At 41.1% G+C, this 21,182-nt stretch overlaps 1 protein-coding gene across 1 annotated transcript in view; it reads left to right on the forward strand.

Annotated features, from left to right (window-relative positions):
* fbxw4 (F-box and WD repeat domain containing 4) overlaps window positions 1-8,044 on the forward strand; it is a 49,162-nt gene extending 41,118 nt beyond the window's left edge. Inside the window, exons 7-9 of the mRNA XM_056435584.1 lie at window positions 1,219-1,356; window positions 7,400-7,541; window positions 7,803-8,044. Of these exons, the coding sequence (XP_056291559.1) occupies window positions 1,219-1,356; window positions 7,400-7,541; window positions 7,803-7,979 (457 nt within the window). The 3' untranslated portion in view covers window positions 7,980-8,044. The remainder of the gene's footprint in view (window positions 1-1,218; window positions 1,357-7,399; window positions 7,542-7,802) is intronic.
* The last annotated feature ends 13,138 nt before the right edge of the window (window positions 8,045-21,182 follow it).

The following is a 21,182-nucleotide window of genomic DNA, read 5'->3' on the forward strand; positions in this document are numbered from 1 at the left end:
TAGATGGATGTACCGTACGTGATCAGGGGCCTTACCCTAACCCATGCCTTCAATATATTCCTCTCAGTAAATGTGTGTACATTCTTTGTAGGTACTGTGTGATACTGAATGCGGTTGGAGTGGCTTTACCAGATGTGTGTCTTTTGAAAAGCAGCCCACCGATCTTACACTCCCAACAATCTCCATATATCAGCTCAGGTTAAAGTTAAAGGTAATTGATTAAACCGGACAGTCATTTATTGGCTCGGAGAGTCAGAGGCATTTCCATTCAGTGTTGTTTTCCATCTATCCAAACATGCGCTTTATGGTTTCCTCTATGACTCAGCATTGACTAAATATCTTGTAAACGAGCTTAATCAGAGTATTGGATTTCAATTCCAACCACATTTTTTCTTTCGAGCTCTTTATTTACAATAGGTTTCTTATTTACTCTCATTATTATCTACTCCAGATCGTCCTCATTTTCAGTGTTTAAAAAAAAAGAGGTCTTAACCCTTGTGTTGCCTTCGGGTCATTTTGACCCGATTCAATATTTAACCCTCCTGTCGCCTTCGGGTCAATTTGACCCGATTCAATGTTTAATGTCGGTGTTCTTTCGGGAGTCAACAAACAAACATAAAGTACCTCACACTTAAACTTGTAAAACAATATTAATTCTAATAATTTTCTGGAGATTTTAATAGCTGGGGTCATATTGACCTCAAGGGTAAAATATGTTAGTAAATATAAAGGTAACAGGAGGGTTAAACATTGAATCGGGTCATATTGACCCGAAGGCGACAGGAGGGTGAAACATTGAATTGGGTCAAATTGACCCGAAGGCAACACAAGGGTTAAGTAAAAAGGTAGAAATTATTAAATCTGTTAATTATGTTAATTGTTATAAGAAATGCTATACAAGTCTGTTTTTTGGTTAAATTAAATGCATTTTAAATGAAGCCAAACTGGTATTTTCTTTTTTGAATTAATATTATTATTATTATTATCATTATTATTATTTTATTATTATTATTATTATTATTATTTTGTTCCTCTTTCCATTTTTATGAATTAATGGAATTCACATGAAGGCATATGTGGTTCCTGGATGCGTCACATGGGAATGATCACATCCCACATGTGAAAACACAGATTTGACATGTTCATATTTCTCCTCTCTTGTCACCCCCCCCCCCCCCCCCCCACACACACACACACCTCCCCACCCTCCTCCACCAGGTCGAAGTCTGTATGCAGTCTGGGCTTTGAGTTTCGCCGCGGGGCCGGTGTGTTGGACATGGTGTTTGAGTCTCCTTTCCAGCTCTTCACCTGCGGCTACGATACCTTCATCCGACTGTGGGACCTCCGACTCCCACGGTATGCCACCATGGTGGTCTCAGTCTGCCTGAGACCACGCAGCATCTGTTTGTTAAATAGTGACACCTACAGTGCATCCACTGTACAGTGCTTCAGACCTTTTCCACACCATGCACTCAAAGAAATGACTCATTGGATGAACTCAATTAAATTGTTGGCAGGTTTTCCATCCAATAATTATATGCAACTCCAACTCAAATTTAGCACATCAGTGCAATAAAATTTAATTAAATTAGTCCAACTCATTTGTATCAAATACATCTAAAATAAAATAACGATATTCATAAAATTAAATTAATTTGTGTTTGTCCAACTCAAAATATAAACTAACAAAATATGCAAAATCCACACAGAAGAAAAACCCCGACTGGGAAGTGAACCCACGGCCCTCTGGCTTTGAGGCGACAGTGCTAGCCACTACATCGCCGTACAGCCCTGTAAGTGTCTTCACCTCATGTAAACAACTGATTTTCAGCTGGCGCATGCGCAAAGGGTAGTCCTCAATGAAACACATTTATTTTGAGTTGATATGCACACCATCTAACCTAAATAAATCTAATAAATGAAAGTATTCATACATTTTGTGTTACACCCATTAAATATAAATATCTATTTTTGTAATTGATTTATTTAAATGTATCAAACAATATTTAAATGTTTCACCTCTAAGAAGGGCTTGAATCGTTTTTTTGAGTGTGCTTGACACCAGATCTACCATAGAGCACACTTATGACGGGATTTCAGGGTCTTGGCACTCAACACTTGGGGGAATGCACACCATCCTACCACAGCTCCGAACATTATTGGTGAAGTAGAACATTTTGAATGTTCTCAAAAACTCAGTAAACACGTTCAAATGTCCATAAATATTTGCTTGGGAGATGTTGAAGTGTCAGGTGGAAATGTATGCATTTAAAAAGAGGTTGAGGTGTAATCTGAAGCCATTAAGTATACTGTAAGTATTTGAAATGTTAGTTTCTTGCTTTCAGCTTTTGTCAGTTTGTGTGTAAACCATGCAAATAGTTTAAATGAAAGAGCTGGAAGCAGGTGAACTGTCTGCTGATGTGAAAGTGGTCGGACTCAAATTCCACGAGTAAGCACTGAAAACAAAAATGCAGAAGATAAAAGCATTTCAAAAATGAAAGCAGTTGACGTCGGGGCTTTTCCTGCATAGAGGGATGTGTGTGCTCCTCCAAAGAGGTTTTAGGAAAATGCACCAATCGGTCGAATATATCAAAAAAAAATTGCCAGTCAAATTACCAAACATATGCAGTATTATGGTTTTATGTCGCGCAGACAGCAGCACAAGCAACCTTATAAGCAAGGCTTTGACAACTCTGTGCAGCCTTTCAACAAATGTAACTTGTTCAAGAGTCAATATTTTTTTTCTTCATTATTTTGATAGTTCTTAGAGATTTCCTTTTTTATTTACAAAAATCGTAATTGGCAGCTTGGCATGTCTGTCTCTCTCTCTCTCTCTCTCATTCAAACCCACAATGCCAGGTGAAAATTGAACTCTGGTCTCAAGTCCGTCCACTGGATTTATCTTTGTTTATTGTTTCATGTAAATATGTATGTGTGTGGATTTATGTATGTGTGTGTGTATATGTATATATGGGTGTGTGAATGTATGTGTATGTATATGTATGTGCATGTGTATATGTATATATGTTTGTGTATATATATGTATATATTAGTGCTGTGAAAAATAACGCGTTAACTCAGTTAATTAAATTACAGGTTTAACTAGTTTTTGTTTTTTAACGCATTTAACGCATGCGCAGAATGAGCTTCCAATCTGTCTGTTGTTGGTCGTCTCTCCAGCAGCATGTCATTCTGTCTCTAGTCTCGCGTTAACACGACGCCGATCTCCGTCTCGCGCGCCGCAGAGCTCGGATGCCGGCGTGTGCGCGCACATCGGGATGAAAAAAAGTCACTTGCACCCCCCCCCCCCCCTTTAATATTTTAATGCAGGGGTGTTCAATATGTCGATCGCGCGCGCGAGCTTCATGAATGCGGCGCGCGCTCGCTCGTGCGCCCGAGAAATGATAATGGGGGGCGGGGGGGGGGAAGGAAAATAAATTACAGGTGTGAGATTTCCCGTTATAAACACTGGGACTGGAGAGTTTGTCTTCTTGTCTGATCTTCTCTGAACTGATCAATGCTGAGGTGGGACGAGCGGACACCCTGCTGCTGTGATCACTCACTCAACGAACAAAATTTTTTGGGAGCACCGAAGACCCATTTTGACCCAGGAAAAACCCTGAATGTATATATGGGATTAATCATGATTAATCCACAGAAACCTGTGATTAACCTGATTAAAAATGTTAATCGTTTCACAGCCCTAATATATAGGTATATGTATATGGTTCTCTGAAATAAGTTTATTCGTGAAATCATAGGTTAGGGCACTTATAAGCTTGATAGCTTCAGCCTTGACCCTTTCGGTCAGCCACTTTCTTCTTTTGTTGAAATTTTGATTTTTGTATATTATTGCTGATCGAAATAAACTAAACTAAACCTTGAGGGAGCCAGTCAGCTGGCTGAAGTCAGGGTATTCATGCGCACATAGTTTGCTTACTTCATGCAAACATGTGCTATCATGAGAAGTGAAATCTGCCACAGTGTTTGGCAGTTCTCATTGTTGTCTCTTGTCGGGATGCAACATCTTCAGGAATAACATTGAGGCGTAAAAACTCACTGCGAGCCGTCTGTTTTATCTCCAGCAGTGTGCACACGGAGCCAACCTTTAGCCCCCCGCGATATCCATATTAATGCAGCAGCCCTCATTTCGGTATAGGCCGGCAACATGACTGGGAAGGGCAGCATATGTGTTGGACAGCAGGGGTTCGAGGGGTTTCAGGTTGTATTTCGGGGGCGGATCAGTCAAGTAAGACAAATCAGATCTGATTGGCAGATCGCTCTGGGGACTTCGCGAGGGGCTGGGTTGGGGTGAAGGATGGCAGAGGGGGGTCCCTCTTTAGATATCAATAATGCATGCACCCAAGCTGAACAGGCCTCAAAAAAGCCTCCCAGGGTCATCCAGGCGGTTTAGGTTGTCTGGAAAGTTGGGGGCTCACCATCAAAGAGAAATGCACTGTGACAGATAAAACACCAAATGGTTCCCATGGTGCTTAATACATCTTATGAATGATTGTCGTTCTCTTCTCTATAGGAACAAGTCACATACAGTTAGATAAAATCACAATATTTTTTTATTTTATATTGTTATAACTATGTATTATATTATGTTCTGAGCGTTTTTTCTCTCCCTACAAATGAAATACTTTAATAACATCAATGGAAACTTAATATTGAAATGAATCATTTCAATGTTCCAACTATGTATCTGATAGTGAAGATGCTCCTATTTTCTCACGTTATATACCCAACCATATATAAAATAGCATGTGTCTTGGGTGAGGAATATCACATAGTGTCATGTAACTGGTAATGGAAGTTACATTTTCAGTAACAACAACACAGCTCGATGAAGATGAGAAATAACTGAAATGGTTTTGTACGTTGGAATGAGGTTTAATGGAATCAACTTTCAGCTCACTAATAATATGATTATATGACTGATGTCCACACAAATGATTCGATTGAGATTTTCTTTTTCAACATAAAGTTTTGACTCGTGCATTTCATCGCAGTAAAACACGGTTTAATACTTTGAACATCAGTATGTATTGTTTTTCTTCTTGTCACCCAGCCCCATTTCTCGACAATTTTTTCTTCTTCCCATTTCACACAGTTATTCAATTCAGTTTATTATATATAGCCCAATATCACAAATTACAAATGTGCCTCAGAGTGCTTTACAATCTGTACACATACGACATCCCTGTCCCAGGACCTCACATCGGATCAGGAAGAACTCCCAACAAAATCGAAAAAACCTTTCACGAGAAAGAAAAAAAAAGAAATCTTCAGGAGAGCAACAGAGGAGGATTAACAACACATTTGATGAATATGACAGAACGATCCAGACCTCCACAATCCATGAAACAGAAGGAGGTAGAGAGGAGGGGGGGTGGGGGGGTCATGGTACGGCGTATCAGACACAGCCAGGTCCAATGGACCTTATGAGACGTTAAGTCACAAAAATTCCAGGGAGGAAGTCGAGTTAATAATGTGCGATGGAGAGATGAAAATTCATCCATAATCAGAGAGAAGAGGAGAGAGGTGCTCAGTGTATCCTAAAACGTCCCCCAGCCGCCTATAAGCCTATAGCAGCATCTCTAGGGGCGGGACCAGGTGAACCTGATTCAGCCCTAACTATAAGACTATCAAAGAGGAAAGTCTTCAGTCTACTCTTACATGAGGTGACTGTGTCTGCCTCCCGGACTGAAGGTGGAAGCTGGTTCCATAAAAGAGGAGCTTGATAACTGAAGGTTAAGTTAGTTAAGTGTGTGTCTCACCTTCAGGATGCAATGGCAATGGATGACCTCCCCATGTTCTACAATTAGAGCGTGCATTTGTATGTATCGTCTGTGTGTGTGTGTGTGTGTGCGTAAGTGTGTGTGAGAAGACAGAGTCCAGACGTCTCTGCTGCCCCATTGTCTGCTGCTAGTGTCCCTCCATCACTTATTGATGAGGCTGCACTCAGGGAGGATCGATGTCTATTGGCAGAAAATACTTATCCCCAAAATACTTTCCCTCTCTTAACCACAGCTCCCGCCACCGCACCTCACTCAGCCCTCTACAGCATGTGCACACACACACACACACACACACACACACACACACAACTTGACCTCCTTGTTAACAACAGTATAGACTCAGAGTAATTTCAGCATTTGGCTCCAAAGCTCCACAACATCCACGGAGAGTTGAAATAGTTAGACATTTTTGTTTTCCGTGATCTCAGCTGGACAATTTTTGATTTCTTAATTTTAGTTATATATATTTTTTATTAGTTATAAAAATTAATTAATTCCAACTACCCAGATTAGAATAAACTACTATAGGCCTTTGGCTGTGTGTTGGAACCATGACACTTTAACCCTCCTGTTACCTTCGGGTCAATTTGACCCCATTCAATTAAAACCTCTCTATTTATATTTATATTTTTATTTTTTATTTTACCCTTGGGATCAATTTGACTCCAAAAACCTCAAAAAAATAAATTATTATAATTATTATTTTTTTTTAGTTTAAGTGTGATATGTTTATGTTTGTTTTGTACCTAACTAAAATATAAATAATATAAAAAAAAAAATATATATTTCTTATATATTTTTAGCAAACAAAAAAGGGTCAAAATTATGAATTCAAAACAACCGACAAAACAGTTAAGATGGATCAGCTAGTGTCACTTGATTTAATGTAATCAATATATTCCTAAAATTCCTTAAAACAATGCTGCTATTATTATAAATGAATAGGAAGGTTCCTTGAAACACCTTTGCAATTTTGCCATTAGAAGGTAACGTTGGAGGGTGTTGAATTCTCAATTGATTAATTCAAATTGTGTCATCATGTAAATTCCTCTGAAATCAACTTCCTAAAAACATAATAAATGAAAATAACTCTTATTTTCCCTTTCACTTCAAACAGTCACCAATTCAAATAGGAAATATGTTGACCTGATTTAGGTATTCTTCATTAGTCCAATACATTTAACTCATTTGTATGTATGTAATAAACAATGAGTTCAATATTTAAGTTATAGAAAAGGAATAGGACACATTTTGTTGCATTATAATAATTGTTTAAAGCATTTTAATGTGATTTTATGACAACGTAAAATAAATTTGACAATGTGTTGTTTTTGCATTGATGAATTATAATGTATGAACACGTTATGCTGCGTCAGCGGGTCTAATGCATTACAACTACGCTATGATCTTTTCATCTGCAAGACGCCTCAATGCCTCTGGATAAAATATAAAAACGTCAAACACAACTTTCTCTTCATTCCGTCAACAAGAAGTTCAGACGGACATATTAAGTTTTAAAAAGCATGTGAGAACCGGACATCATGCAGCGCTTCCATCTCAACACGTGTCTGAACTCTCCCATCCGACCCAAACAGGAAGTGTGTGATGGAATGGGAGGAGCCTGATGACAGCGCGCTCTACTGCATCCAGACGGACGGGAATCACATGATAGCCAGCGGCTCCTCTTACTACGGCGTCGTGCGACTCTGGGACAAGCGGCAGACCAAATGCCTGCAGGTATGTGGGCTCCATTACATCCTCAAGGAGTGAATTGGCTGTTTTTAAAGACCTATTTCAAACAACATTAGATTAATCAATTAAATCAGCCTCTTTGGGCACGTCGGGGGGGTATTAGCTAGACCTGACTCGGCCTCCACGAATTATACATGATTATGTACCAATTGAAACATAGTTGTGAATATTTTATTCCATTGCTGCCAATTAATCCTCCGAAATGTTCCTCACACTTTGTGATTTCATGATCTGTTTTGTGTGCAGTTCTTCCAGCTGAGCGTACACCCGGTGAGCAGCCCGGTGTACTGCCTGAGGTTCAGCAGCTCTCACCTGCACGCAGCCCTGGCCACCTCCCTGCACTCACTGGACTTCAGAAAGAACCCCATCCGCACCTCCCTGCGCTCACTGGACTTCGGAAAGAACCCCATCCGCATCAGATGATACGCACAAACACACACTGTTCAAATTCATTTATTTAATAAAGCTGTCTATTTTCGCGCATAATACACTTTTTTGAAAGGAATTGCTTTTTCTAATCCGGCAACGTACTTTCCATGATTTTGGTTTTGGAAGAACAGTTTTTTGGTTTTTTTACATGTCACAGTGATATGACATTCCAAAAAGTGGGTGGACCTTTAGTCACTGGTGTGCTCATTGGTTAATGCCGGCTGCAATCATTGGCTCTAAAAAGTGAAGGGGAAAAAGAAGTGCCTTGAATCTGCATTATTTCTAAATGTCATCAACTAACTATTACAACTTAAGTGGTTCATCTCAAAAATTGGAGATGATGAACACAGGTTTATCACATTGTTAGACATATATATAGATGTATATATGTATATATATATATATAAATTGTTAAACATGTATATAAATATATATATTTGTATAAATATATGTATATGTATATATTCTGTATATGTATATCTCTATATGTTTCTATATTTATATATTATGTACAGTGGGTACGAAAAGTATTCAGACCCCTTTACATTTTTCACTCTGTTTCATTGCAGTCATTTGCTAAAATCAAAAAAGTTCATTATATTTCTCTTTAATGTACACTCAGCACCCCATCTTGACAGCAAAAAATCAGAAATGTCGACATTTTTTCAAATTTATTAAAAAAGAAAAACTGAAATATCACATGGTCATAAGTATCCAGCCCCTTTCTAAATGTCTACATTTCAGTTTTTTTCTGTCAAGACGGGGTGCTGAGTTACATTAATGAGAAATATAATGAACTTTTTTGATTTTAGCAAATGGCTGCAATGAAACAAAGAGTGAACATTGGGGTCCGAATACTTTCCGTACCCACTATCAGCCAAGTAGAGACCTACATGAATCAAAACGTTTTTACAAAACTAAATCTGATTATGGTTATTATTCTGGCAAGCGGAATCCCCAACAAAAAAACTGATTTTAAAGACTAGCCGCTGCTGTACCTGGAGCTTATTATCCATAATCGAGATGAATATGGATCCACAAACCATGTAGCAGAAAGTTAAAGAACACACAATGTGGCTCAGTGGTGAACAGGGTCGTCCTTCAACCAGATGATCGGAGGTTCGATCCCCAGCTCCGCTCGCCCATGTCTATGTTTTCTTGCTTAAGCCCAACAAAGTCTCCTACAGTGTGTGAATGTGTAGTAATGTTAGTTACTGATGTGCAGGTGGAACCTGAGCCCCTCATATCAGTGTGTGAGTGGCTGAATGATGTCATGTAGTGTTGTAGACCTTTGAGTGGTCGTAAGACTAGAAAAGCGCTACAAGTCGGGTCCATTTACAATTTATTTGTTAGCATTGGACAAGTATCAATGTGATTTTTGAATAGCAACGATACGGAAAAGCGCTGAAAGTCAGCTGGACAAGACTTATCTACTGGAGGTGCGAAGCATGCTGGTGCCTGCCGGGGAAGAAGGGCTAATCCGTTAGCTTGAGGCACTGCGTGAGCACAAATGCTCAGCCCATCGAGAGAAAAAAACTAAATCATGTGCGCACACTGTCTGCAGAGCCGGTGAAAGAGTCCCGGTGAGGAAAAACACAGCTCTGCCCCCCCCCCCAACACTTTGGAGTGGCTGCCTGGATCCACCCTGAAGCGTTCTCAAGGGATTAAGGCACATTAGCCTCTTGACAAAAAAAGAAAACATCTCATCACTGTGGAAACACACTGTTTGGGTTTACATACATTTGACCCATGCACCTGAGATCACACACCGGAGGGGGATCAGAGTGTTTGACCCCCTCCCCCCCCCCCCCTCCATACACACCACCACCCACACACACCAAATCCACACGGTACAATGTTATAATCTATTTGATGGACGCGGCTCAAATCTATGTCCTCTCGCACATCTGGGATTATCAAACCACAGGTACAGTGCACCTGGAGTTTTACACACAGGAACGGGTTGTGTGTGCGTATGTGGGTGGTTGTGGGTGGTCAGTTGTAAGGAATGAAGGCTCAAACTGCTCAGGAATACGGAGTAGATTCAATTTAAGTGGCGGCAGCAGTTTTATTTCTTCTGATAACAGTTGTGGTTTCTGGCCGTCGCCATTTTGGTCTTTTGCAACCAGAGGTGACCCAAGAGGGAGAGCCTTAGTCGAACTGAACGCTGAATAAGATCTTCTTAGGCACCCAAAAAGCTTCCAATCTTCTTTCATCGGAATAATCTTTATTGGACAAATATTTATACCAGGCAGCAACCTCCGGTTCGGAAGAGTGAAGCCAATGCGAAAGCGTGTTGCGGTTTATCTACTGACCAGCAGGGGGCGACTCATCTGTTAAGTTGCAAAAAGAAGTCCGACTGTATGGAAGTCATTGATAAAATGACTACCTCAGTAAACATGAGTTGTCCTTCTGTACACATGACATCTATTGCACCTGTCCATCCTGGAGAGGGATCCTCCTCTGTTGCTCTCCTGCAGGTTTCCTTCTTTTTTTTCCCTGAAGGGTTATTTGGGGTTTTTTTTCTGATCCGAGGTTTTTTTTGGGGATGTCTGTGTTACAGATTGTAAATTGTACGAGACAGAAAATTTAGTAATTTGTGGAAATTGGGCCTAAAAATATTGAAAAATTGAGTTCATCATCTCAATCTGTAGTTACAAGTCTTCTTCAATACAGCTTACTGTTCATTTTGTAAATCAGGGTCAAGAGTAAAACAGACCATAAAGCAGAATATGCTTTGGCCGTGGTTACTTTGTGATTGACAGGTTGCTACCAGAGCCGTATTCAGCGTCACCATCACTCCGCAGTCCAAATATGGTCACTTCATTTCAATAGTTGCGAAAAAAACACCAACACGATGACGTCTACTTCTTTTATACAGTCTGTGGTGTGTAAGCATACGGGGAATTCAACGCCGTTTCTTTTCATTGCTCTCATTGGGCTTCATGCTAGAACCACTCCTAGAAACACATTAGTTCTTAAGTGGCTTCTACAAGAGATTTAGGAAAAAGATTTGTAAGAATTGGGCCAGTTTTTTTTATGCCAATTTCCTACAGAAGTAAAAATATGACAAACAGTGCATTCCTGTAGTCGATTTGTTTGGTTTGTTGCATCAGCAGCAACAAAACTATTTTCTGGGCAATATGGCCGATCTTCGTCATGCAAATATTGCCCATCGAACTTTGACTTCATTTGGGCATCAAACAAAAAAAGCCCTCTTTAATGAGGCAAAACAGTTTACAAAAAAACAAGGTCCAAACGGGGCAGGCAGAGAATCCAGGTTGGGGGTAGGCAGGGTCAACAGGCAGAACCAGGAACACGGACAGGACGACGGGAAAAGGACACGGAACTAGAGATGACAATCCGACAGCAGACAAGAGAAAGACTGACACAATATATAGGGGGGAAACAGGTGTACGACATCAGACAGTAACGAGACGAGAGTGGCTGAGGGCAGGTGCAGGGAATTAAACAATTAAGACAGAGAAGACACAGAGGAGACATAGGAGACACGGAACACAGGAGAAACAGAACCGGGTGTTACACCTGGTTCATGATTCTATGGATAACATACACAATTATTTCGTGGGATATCTATGAATGGCGGCTCATCAGTTTTTGTAGGTATACGCTTGATGGGAACGGCCTGAATGAATTTCTCATATTTTTATTTCCCCTCAGATTACAAACACAATTTGCAAGATACCCAGACCTATAGTCTGCTGCTTTCCAAGTTTGTCTCACAGAGATTGAATATTTCATTACTTTGAAGCAATTAAAGAAATTGTTAAAACACCTTTTTATGAAATTCCCCTCATAATTACATTGACATCCTGTCTGGCCCTTGAATAATTGGCTAATATTCTTCTAAATGTAGTTATATAACCTTACAATATCACCATTCATTTATTATTGACACTAGTATTGTATAACAGTACAATATCCATATGAACATCTTAAAGTACTGCTGTTAGAGTAGTTTGGTCTAGCTCACTGGTTTCTAAGTCCAACGAGAAATTATAGGCATTTCATCCTAGGTAAATTTGACCTCCTCATAATTTGGTTTAGATCTTCTGGATAACATGTCGGTTTGTTTCCATCCTGTCTGATTATCATGTTCCCAGATCCCAGAGAGTAAAATGGGATCCCAACGGATAAAACTGGATGAAATAATGGACGGAATTTTATGAATACGACTGAAGTTGGAGAAGCACAACCTTTTAAGTTGTTGTGTGACTACGGCATTCACATCAAAGGTGTGAATCATCCAGTAGAACTCTAACAGCAGCCACATGTCCCGGGTTGTCCACACACTGTGAGTCTGGGCACTGGCCGTCCCCGCTGTCCATTAATGGCATATATTAGATCATGTCGTCCATTAGCTAATATGCCAGGGTCACATAAGAGGAGTGGTCAGGGTGCGTACAGACATTGCACACCCATGCAGGAGATGTGACCCCCAGGGACTCCGGACACTTGAATTAATCATCGAGGGCGGGGGCTGGCGCCTCCACAACAACACGCCAGATTCTTTTTGGCGGAGGATTTTGTCAAACACGATCCGTAGTTTGTAATTTAGCTAATAATACAAGGAAAAGCAACACCTGTCTAAACAGCAGCAGTACCGGTAGTGGTGTGGCCAAGACCGCACTGCAGTCACTGAGTGTTTCAGTACACATGATACAATAAAGAAGGTTTAATACACAGCGGCCTATTGGTTAACGGCCATTGCAATGTCCCTAGTTCAGATCTCTGTCACCTCTCTAGCACTAAGTACTCCAATCGGCCTCGTCGTCAATGTCAAATGTCTTTTATTGTATGTTTGATGATGTTTTTATGTTGTTTCTGTTTTTTTTATTTATCTAACCAACCAACCAACCAGGTTTAGGCTACTTGGTTACAGTTTAAAAAATTGGTACCGGTTGTCTTCTAATAAAAACATTACAACGTCGTTCAACGTAAAATATTGGTTAGGGTGTGAAAGTCCTTCTGATCCGCCCGAAGTATACTTTTTCACTTATAATACTCAAGTTATACCATATGTATTGGTATATACAGGGTTCGTACGGTCATGGAAAACCTGGAAAAGTCCTGGAATTTTAAAATGTTTATTTCCAGACCTGGGAAAGTCATTTTTAAAAGAATGACACTCAAAATATAAGATGGCATTTGCTCTCGTACTCGCACATTTTTTAACTTAACTGAAAAGACAGAAATGTTTACTCTTTTAATCGAACTATTGTCTCTCATAAATTTGTCTCATTTATGCTTTAGAATTCTTATTGTTACATTAAATTATAAATGTTCTCACTTTTTCGTGTATACACCAAGATTTAAAAAAAATGTTTGGTCATGGAAATTTGGTTTAAAGTCATGGAAAAGTCATGGAAATCCTTTTTTTTTAAATGTGTATGAACCCTGTATATAGGTACATGTTACGACCTATAATAGCCGCTTGGTAACCAATCCAGAAAAGCGTACAATGCCGACATTTCTTTTCTGGTGGAACAAGTAAGAAAACTTCATTTAAAATCCCACTGTAATAACCCAAATAACAAGAACAATTCTGCCAGCTTCTTTTACAAAAACACTCTTAATATTGTTGTTTTTTTCAATACAATCTGTCTTAGCTGCCTTTATCAAACCTCACTTGCCTTTTAGTTCCAAAAGGACGAAACCACATTTCAATGACGAAAGTACCCACGCTGCCACTCCGGTAAATCTCAGCGTCGACAACATGTGTGTTCCCTCTGTCGGAGATGTTTAGGTCCAGTGGATAAACGAGCCTGGCATTGAGCGCTGTGGTTTCTTGTCTGCACATGTCTTTCCTCCTCTGTAGTGTCACTCAGGGTTTGGGAGCTTAGACCGCCGCATTGCCCTCTCATCCCTGATACCTGTGTGTCGGGTGACATCATCCATTTCAGAAGGTGCTGCTACATCATGAGGCACAAAGCTGCTGTCGAGCGTCGGCCCCATAAAAAAACATGCCACACCGTTCACCCACACACTTCAAACGAGCCTTTGTTTTTTTGGAGGGGGTCTTTTGAAGCAGCTGCATTTGCTCCACGTCTCTTTAGTTTCTGTCTTTTCATGGAATATTGTCGAGCGCTACGCTCACCTTTGACCTCTTTTGTTTTTCGTTGAGTGGCAGCCATAAGTCTAAAATAGAATCGCACATTTAACGTAGGCTATACATTGAGGGCCGGCAAAGTGTCCAACCACACGCTGATCCACCTGTTGAGGCTGCTGCTACTGTTGTGATCCTTCATACTTTTTTTTTTTTTTAGGTGAAAGAAGTCCAGGGATGGCGAGCAGCCGGTTCTGAGTGGACGAATTAACAGTTTTCTATAAAGAAATAGTCCAAAACTACAAACTGTGGGTGTTGCATATCTGTTTGTGAGCAGACAACATGAGATACAACACCTTAGTCAATGAGCTACAATATAATCAAACTTTTTTTTTTAACTTCTTCTACGATACTGAGATGAATTTTTTTAACTTTTTCAGACTAGTAGGACCTTTTTCGGCATGCTATACTCTGCTAACGGGCTAAGTTGTTTCCACCGGCCTCCACCGTCTTTATGGGCTAACCTGCAGTCTGACTCTGTGCTTAAAACTGGAGCATGAGTTCTACATCCATTTCCTTCTCACATTCAAGCAGTTTTCCCAGAATGCATATTCCTTCTTCCGTCCAGGCAAAAGAACTGTAAACGGCGATTGGTCAGCACTTGGTTGACACCTCACCTGAGCCTTGTGTGGGAACTTCCACGGGTATCGACTCCGAGCGCCGCTCCAGCTCGCCTAAACAAACACGGAGCGACCACCGCCGGCACCTGTCACGCGTGGAAATCCACCGGCCTCATGACTCATTCCCTTTCACACAATGGCTAACCTGTAATTTACCCCGAGCACTTAACAGCACCGCCACCGTAACACGAGGAGATGCAAAGAGTCGACCGCCGCTTTCTTTGGCCAAGTTCACTTGAGCCGAATGGAGCGGACCGTGTCTCTTTTCACTGGATGCGAGGCTTGCTTCCTCCAGCTCGGAGGCCTTCACAGGCCGGCTCCCGGCCGCGGCGGCGGTGGGAGAGGGGGGGGGGGAGGGAGGATCAGATATCAGAAGCAAACACTCGCAGCTCGAGGTTTTTTTGTGTGTGGTTTCTAGTCACGTTGTTTAGTTCAATATGTTGGTACAAGGCTGGCTTTCCTGTGACCTGAGGAGCTTCATCTTAGGGCTTCAGGTGGGGGCGGGGGGGGGGGGGGGGCGTTCAACCCGGAGAGTCCTGTTGAGGACATACGTGTACCAATGGGGCCATCTGGTGTTCACACGGTGAAGTTCACGTGGCAGCAGAGAAGATAGTCAACACACTCTTTACCTTGAGATCATAACGCTGTTCCACCCCTTAATTCCCCCATCTTACAAAATATTGCTGCGGACGTGAGAAAACTCTAACATTATGAAATTAATGTTCACATTGGAACTAAACTGAAAGCTGCTTCGTGCTTCTGTTCCGTCCAAATGAGTCACGATCATTTATTAGCCAAGTATGTTGCACATAAACGGAATTTGACTCCGTGAAAGGTAGAACAGTAAATTAAAATATATAATAAAAACAGATAACAGTACTTTAGAAAAAGTGGCACGTGTAATTTAATAAGAAAAAAAATACATGTGCAAGGGTGTTTGAAATTGTCTTGGTGAAAGAAAAGTGTTGGAAAGATCTCAGTTCTCGTGGCGTGAGGTCCTGGTCCTGATGGACCGCATCCTCCTGCCAGAGGGAAGGGGCTCCAACAGGGAGTGTCCAGGGTGAGACGAGTCGGCTGAAAGCTTTCTTGCTCGCTTCAGGGTCCTGGAGACGAACAGCTCCTGAAGGGGCGGCAGATTATTTATACATTTTCCTTTTTTTGTTCTATTTCTTGGGAGTTTTTCCTGCTCCGATGTGAGTTCCTGCGATAGGGATGTCATATGTGTACAGATTCTAAAGCCCTCTGAGGCAAATTCGTAATTTGTGATATTGGGTTGTAGAAAATAAACTGAATTGAACTGAATGGATTGCAGCCAATCACCCACTCAGTCGAGTGGATGATGCGCTGCAGCCTGCTCTGGTCCTAGTGTTCGTGGCTGCTGCGTACCACACGCTGATGGAGGAGCAGAGTATGGACTCGATGATGGCGCAGGTGTAGAAGTGCACCATCATTGTCTTTGGCAGGTCGAACTTCTTCATCTGCCTCAGGAGGAACATCCTCTGCTTCTTGGTGATGGAGCTGATGTTTGGCTTCCATTAAAGATCCTGGGTTATGATGGAGCCCGGGAAGCAGAAAGAATCCGCAGCGTCGATGGGGGGAGTCACAGAGTGATGGGGGCGGGCGGGTATGCGTTCTTCTGGAAATCCACAACCATCTCCACTGGTATATCAGGTCACATAAAGTCACATAAGGTCACACATTCACGTGTGAGGTCAATTAATTTCGTCGCTCTTTCATTTTTCAGACATCACACTAAATATTACTATTACATACTGTATTACTCGAAAGAGTGAAACAGTCACCAATGAATGCTCTCTATCGCTCTGTTTTATTAATTTTTGCGATAAAGCTACAGTAACCGTCTTTTTACGTAAATCCCTGAACTTTTCTTTCTTTAAATGTACACATATATTTGTATTTATGAGGTGGATATTTGTACATTGGATCAAACGACTATGCGTGACTGCCACACTTGTGTGTGTGTGTGTGTGTGTGTGTGTCTGTGTGTGTGAGAGTGTGTAGCTGCATCTTCTGTCACATCAGGAATACTCATATTATCTAAAATACCTTTTAGAAGATGAATTAACCTACCCCCCCCCCCGCCCCCGGCCTCCCAGACCAAATCCTCCTGGCTCTTATACCCCTCACCTGTCAGTCATTCCCGGGTCCCTGGTGCTCACGGGACCACAGGCCTGTCGGACCTCCAGCGGCCCCTCAAAGACATATCCTCCCTCCTGTCACAAACACACCCGTCCCCCATCCCTCTCAGGCCCTGCCAAACAAAAATAAAGTCACATTAAAGGGAGAGTGGCCGGGCTCCTGCTTTGCAGATCAGTCAGGGGATACCTGATTGTCACTCACGGGGCCGGGCCCTTAATCCTATTGTCTCTCCGACAGGATTACTCTCTTGTGGTCCTTCTCTCCCTGTGGCTGCTCACGGGAGAAAGGCCAGATTAAGGGGATTAGCGCGTATCCTCCTGACTTGTCAAACTGGGATGTAAGGAACCATTGACTTTCTTGGGGGAACCTGAATGAGCGGAGGCAGAGAGGTGCCTAAAAGAAGAAGGTCATGAAAGGCGGCGAACAAGCCGAAATTCCCAGAAGGGACAATGTGATTTGTTCGCTTTTGTCCCTTCGGACTGGGTCGGAAGAGTTCAAAGGAGAAGAGAGCGCCGGGCTAAGAGAGATGGAAGGAAAGGGGAAGAGAGAGGAGGGGAAGTTAACTCGGCCGACTTTATGTCACTACAAAAGAGATTCATGACAGTCAACTAACTACTTCACTGTTAAACTGTCCGACTTGTGTAGAGTGAACACTGGAGGGGTCAGAAGTCCGGTCTCTGTAGCGTCCAGTCGGTCCTCGGTTCAACAAGAGAGGATGGAGAAGTAGAGCTGCCTTTCAGGGCCAATAATACGGTTATGGTCCGTGGGTGCTTTGAAGAGGATCCCTCGCAGCCTCGTCCTCCCCACCAACACGAGGATGCTTTTGGTTGCAATAGAGCATGCAGCTGGGAGACGGAGCTGTTAGCTGTTAGCTCGAATTTAACTAACGAGTTTGATACCGGAGGTCTGCTTATAAAATAGCGGTGTTTGTTTGGCTGGCTCAGAAAACCTTTTTTCTTGTCGTTAATTGTGAACAAAATAGAGAAGATTTCTGATTTGAACCGTACATCGTTTTTTGAGGCGTGTAATTAATTTAATCGCATTTATTTCTTTTGTTTGTTTTTTGCAACAACATGATTATTCTGAGAAAAATGTTCGTGACGAATAAAATCTTTTCTAGTTTTTCTGAAATTAACGAGATACCTCGAAATCCCAAGATAATCTCTCATTTACTTGAGAGCTTGATTTATGTGGACGGTTCTGCTTGTTTACTTTAATTGTAATTCATTTTGGTTTGGGTGTCAGGGATTTGGAGAACGGTATCTGCACTGTTCTTCTCTGGAGTCTGCTGGGAAAGCAGCATTGGAGCCAGAGACGTCAACAGACTTACCAAACTGGTTAAGAAGGTCGGCTCAACCACCTACTGCAGGGACAACAGAGCACGTGTTCCTATAGACAGGAGACAAGGACAAGAAGACATGGACAGATACAGGAGATCATCCACTGCAATAACACTTTACAATACCTCTGGTCAAATCAATCACTCAACTATAACACAGTTAGACTGTTTGTTTGGTGACATCTTTGTACTACTGTTTTGTTTTTGTTTTGTTCTATCTATCTCTCTCTCTCTATATATATATATATATATATAATTTATATATATATTATATATATATAATTTATATATATATTATATATATGTATATATATGTATATAGTATGTGCATATATATATTATATATGTATATATATGTATATATATGTATATATGTATGTGCATACATATATATGTATATATGTATGTGTATATGGATATATATGTATATATGTATGTGTATATATATATTATATATATGTATGTGTATATATATATATATATGTGTGTGTGTGTGTGTGTGCAGGCACATGCACAGACATTTTGGGGGGCAGGTGCTCAAACTCCCAAAAAAGGTCACCCATCGGCAAAATTTCTTTTCTAATGATCACTGAAACTTGTGTTATGGTCTGTCAAGAGACTACAGATGCTAATTAGCTGAAACTACAATCTGGTGCAGTGCATCAAATGGTGACATTTATGTTTTAACTGTAAATGATCCCTCTTAAATAATAAGATAATAATATATAATATAATATATTTCATTTAGCATCCATTTTGGCTTTACAGCTCATACAGCTGTACTGAATAGCAACAGAGCACTGATTAATAATAATAATAATAACTCGTATGAATCAAATATATATTTAAAAAATATGGGGGAAATAATTAATATGTCTCTCTGTATTGCTCAATCGCACGCACGCACGTCAGTCAATGCCATGGAAACCGGACCGAGGGTATTTAAGGCCGCGGACGTTATGATTCTCCCCTTTGCACTTTGGACTTTGACGCGAGCGGACCTCACCTGTGAACCATCCTGTGAACCCAGACCTGTGAAGGAAACTCTGAGACTTTTGCACTGCTTAAGACTTTTTGTTGGAAACAAAACTTGTTGGCGAACAGAACTACACGAGATCCGGACTACGAGAGACCGAGAACCGAGGACGACCCCCCTGCTGAAGGGACCGGGCTGTGATTTGGACCATAAGGTAAGACCATTTCTACATTTAATTTAGCATTTTTATTATTAACGTATCCCCTTAAATCCATAAAAGTGTTCTCAGTTTAGAAATCAGTGAAACCTTTTGAGTTTTAAGGTTTAGAATGTTGACAGGACATTTTGGGAAAACATATTTTGTGAAAAGTGACACTCAGTCGATGATTCGTCGTGTAAAATGAGATTTGAGCTGCAGAATGTCTTGAAAATGTCAGGAGATGTGCGGAATGTGTTGACAATTAGTGCAACGCCTCGAAACCCCTTTTATTTTAGTTTTAAGGCATCAAAACGCCGAAATTTAACTTTGAAATTACAGTCGTGTGGCTCCCTGGTTGAACCCTCAGACCCTCAGACCCACAAAACCGAAGTAATTTTACTCGGCCCTGAGCACCTCAGAGATCAATTATCTGGTGATGTGGTTTCTGTAGACGGCATTGCCCTGGCATCCAACACCACTGTAAAGAATCTTGGCGTTATCTTTGATCGGGACTTGTCCTTTAAGTCCCACGTAAAGCAAATCTCAAGGACTGCATTCTTTCATCTACGTAATATTTAAAAAATCAGGCACATCTTGTCTCAAAAAGATGCAGAAAAATTGGTTCACGCGTTCGTTACTTCGAGACTGGATTACTGCAACTCCTTTTTATCAGGCTGCTCTAATAAGTCTCTTAGGTCCCTCCAGTTGATCCAGAATGCTGCAGCTTGTGTACTCACTAAACAATTACGAAAAGAGATCACATCATTCCTGCACTAGCTGCTCTGCACTGGCTCCCAGTAAAATCAAGAATCACATTTAAAATTATTCTCTTAACCTAAAAAGCCTTGATTGGTGACGCATCATCATATCTTAAGGAGCTTGTAGTACCATATTGCCCCACTAGAGAGCTGCGCTCACTAACTGCGGGGGACGTTTAGGATACACTGAGCACCTCTCCTATTTTCTCCCTCCTTGTGGATGAATTGTCATCTCTCTATTGCACATTCCTAACTCTGCTTTCTCCCCGGAGTCCTTTTGACTTCACGTCTCATGGGGTCATCGGACCCTATGAGACGACATAGATCCTATCTGCCTGATGGATCATCGAGATCTGGGTCGTGGAATATGACTACTACCAACTATACCATGGCCCTGCTGAGACTCCGCCACTCCTCTCTACCTCCATCTGCCTGATGGATCATTGAGGTCTGGATCGTGGAGTATGCCTTCTACCAACTATGCCATTGCCCTTTCATTCATTGATTGTGTTGTTACTGTGTTTTAATATGTGTGTAATGATTCCTGCTGTACACATTACATCTATTGCACCTGTCCATCCTGGAGAGGGATCCTCCTCTGTTGCTCTCCTGATTTGTCTTCCCTTTTTTCCAGTGAAGGGTTGTTTGGGAGTTTTTCCTGATCCGATGTGAGGTTTTGGGACTGGGATACATGTACAGATTGTAAAGCACTCTGAGACAAATTTGTAATTTGTGAGAATGGGCCATACAAATAAACTGAACTGAACTGCGTGCATCATTTACTTTGAGTGCAACTCATTGGCTGTAATCCTGGCTGTTTTTGAGAGAGACATTACATGCAGAGTGAGAAAGCCAGCGCACACTTGTGATATTAGGCACATTTGTGATATTGGGCTATATAAAATAAACTGAATTAAATTTTAACAGTAGATACATAATTTTTTATGTATACTATAAAGTCTGGGCTAATCACACTCAGAACAAATTTTATAAAAAGTCAGTAATTGTCCACAAGATA

This window comes from Pseudoliparis swirei, chromosome 17, assembly GCF_029220125.1.
Source record: "Pseudoliparis swirei isolate HS2019 ecotype Mariana Trench chromosome 17, NWPU_hadal_v1, whole genome shotgun sequence".
Classification (NCBI taxonomy): domain Eukaryota; kingdom Metazoa; phylum Chordata; class Actinopteri; order Perciformes; family Liparidae; genus Pseudoliparis; species Pseudoliparis swirei.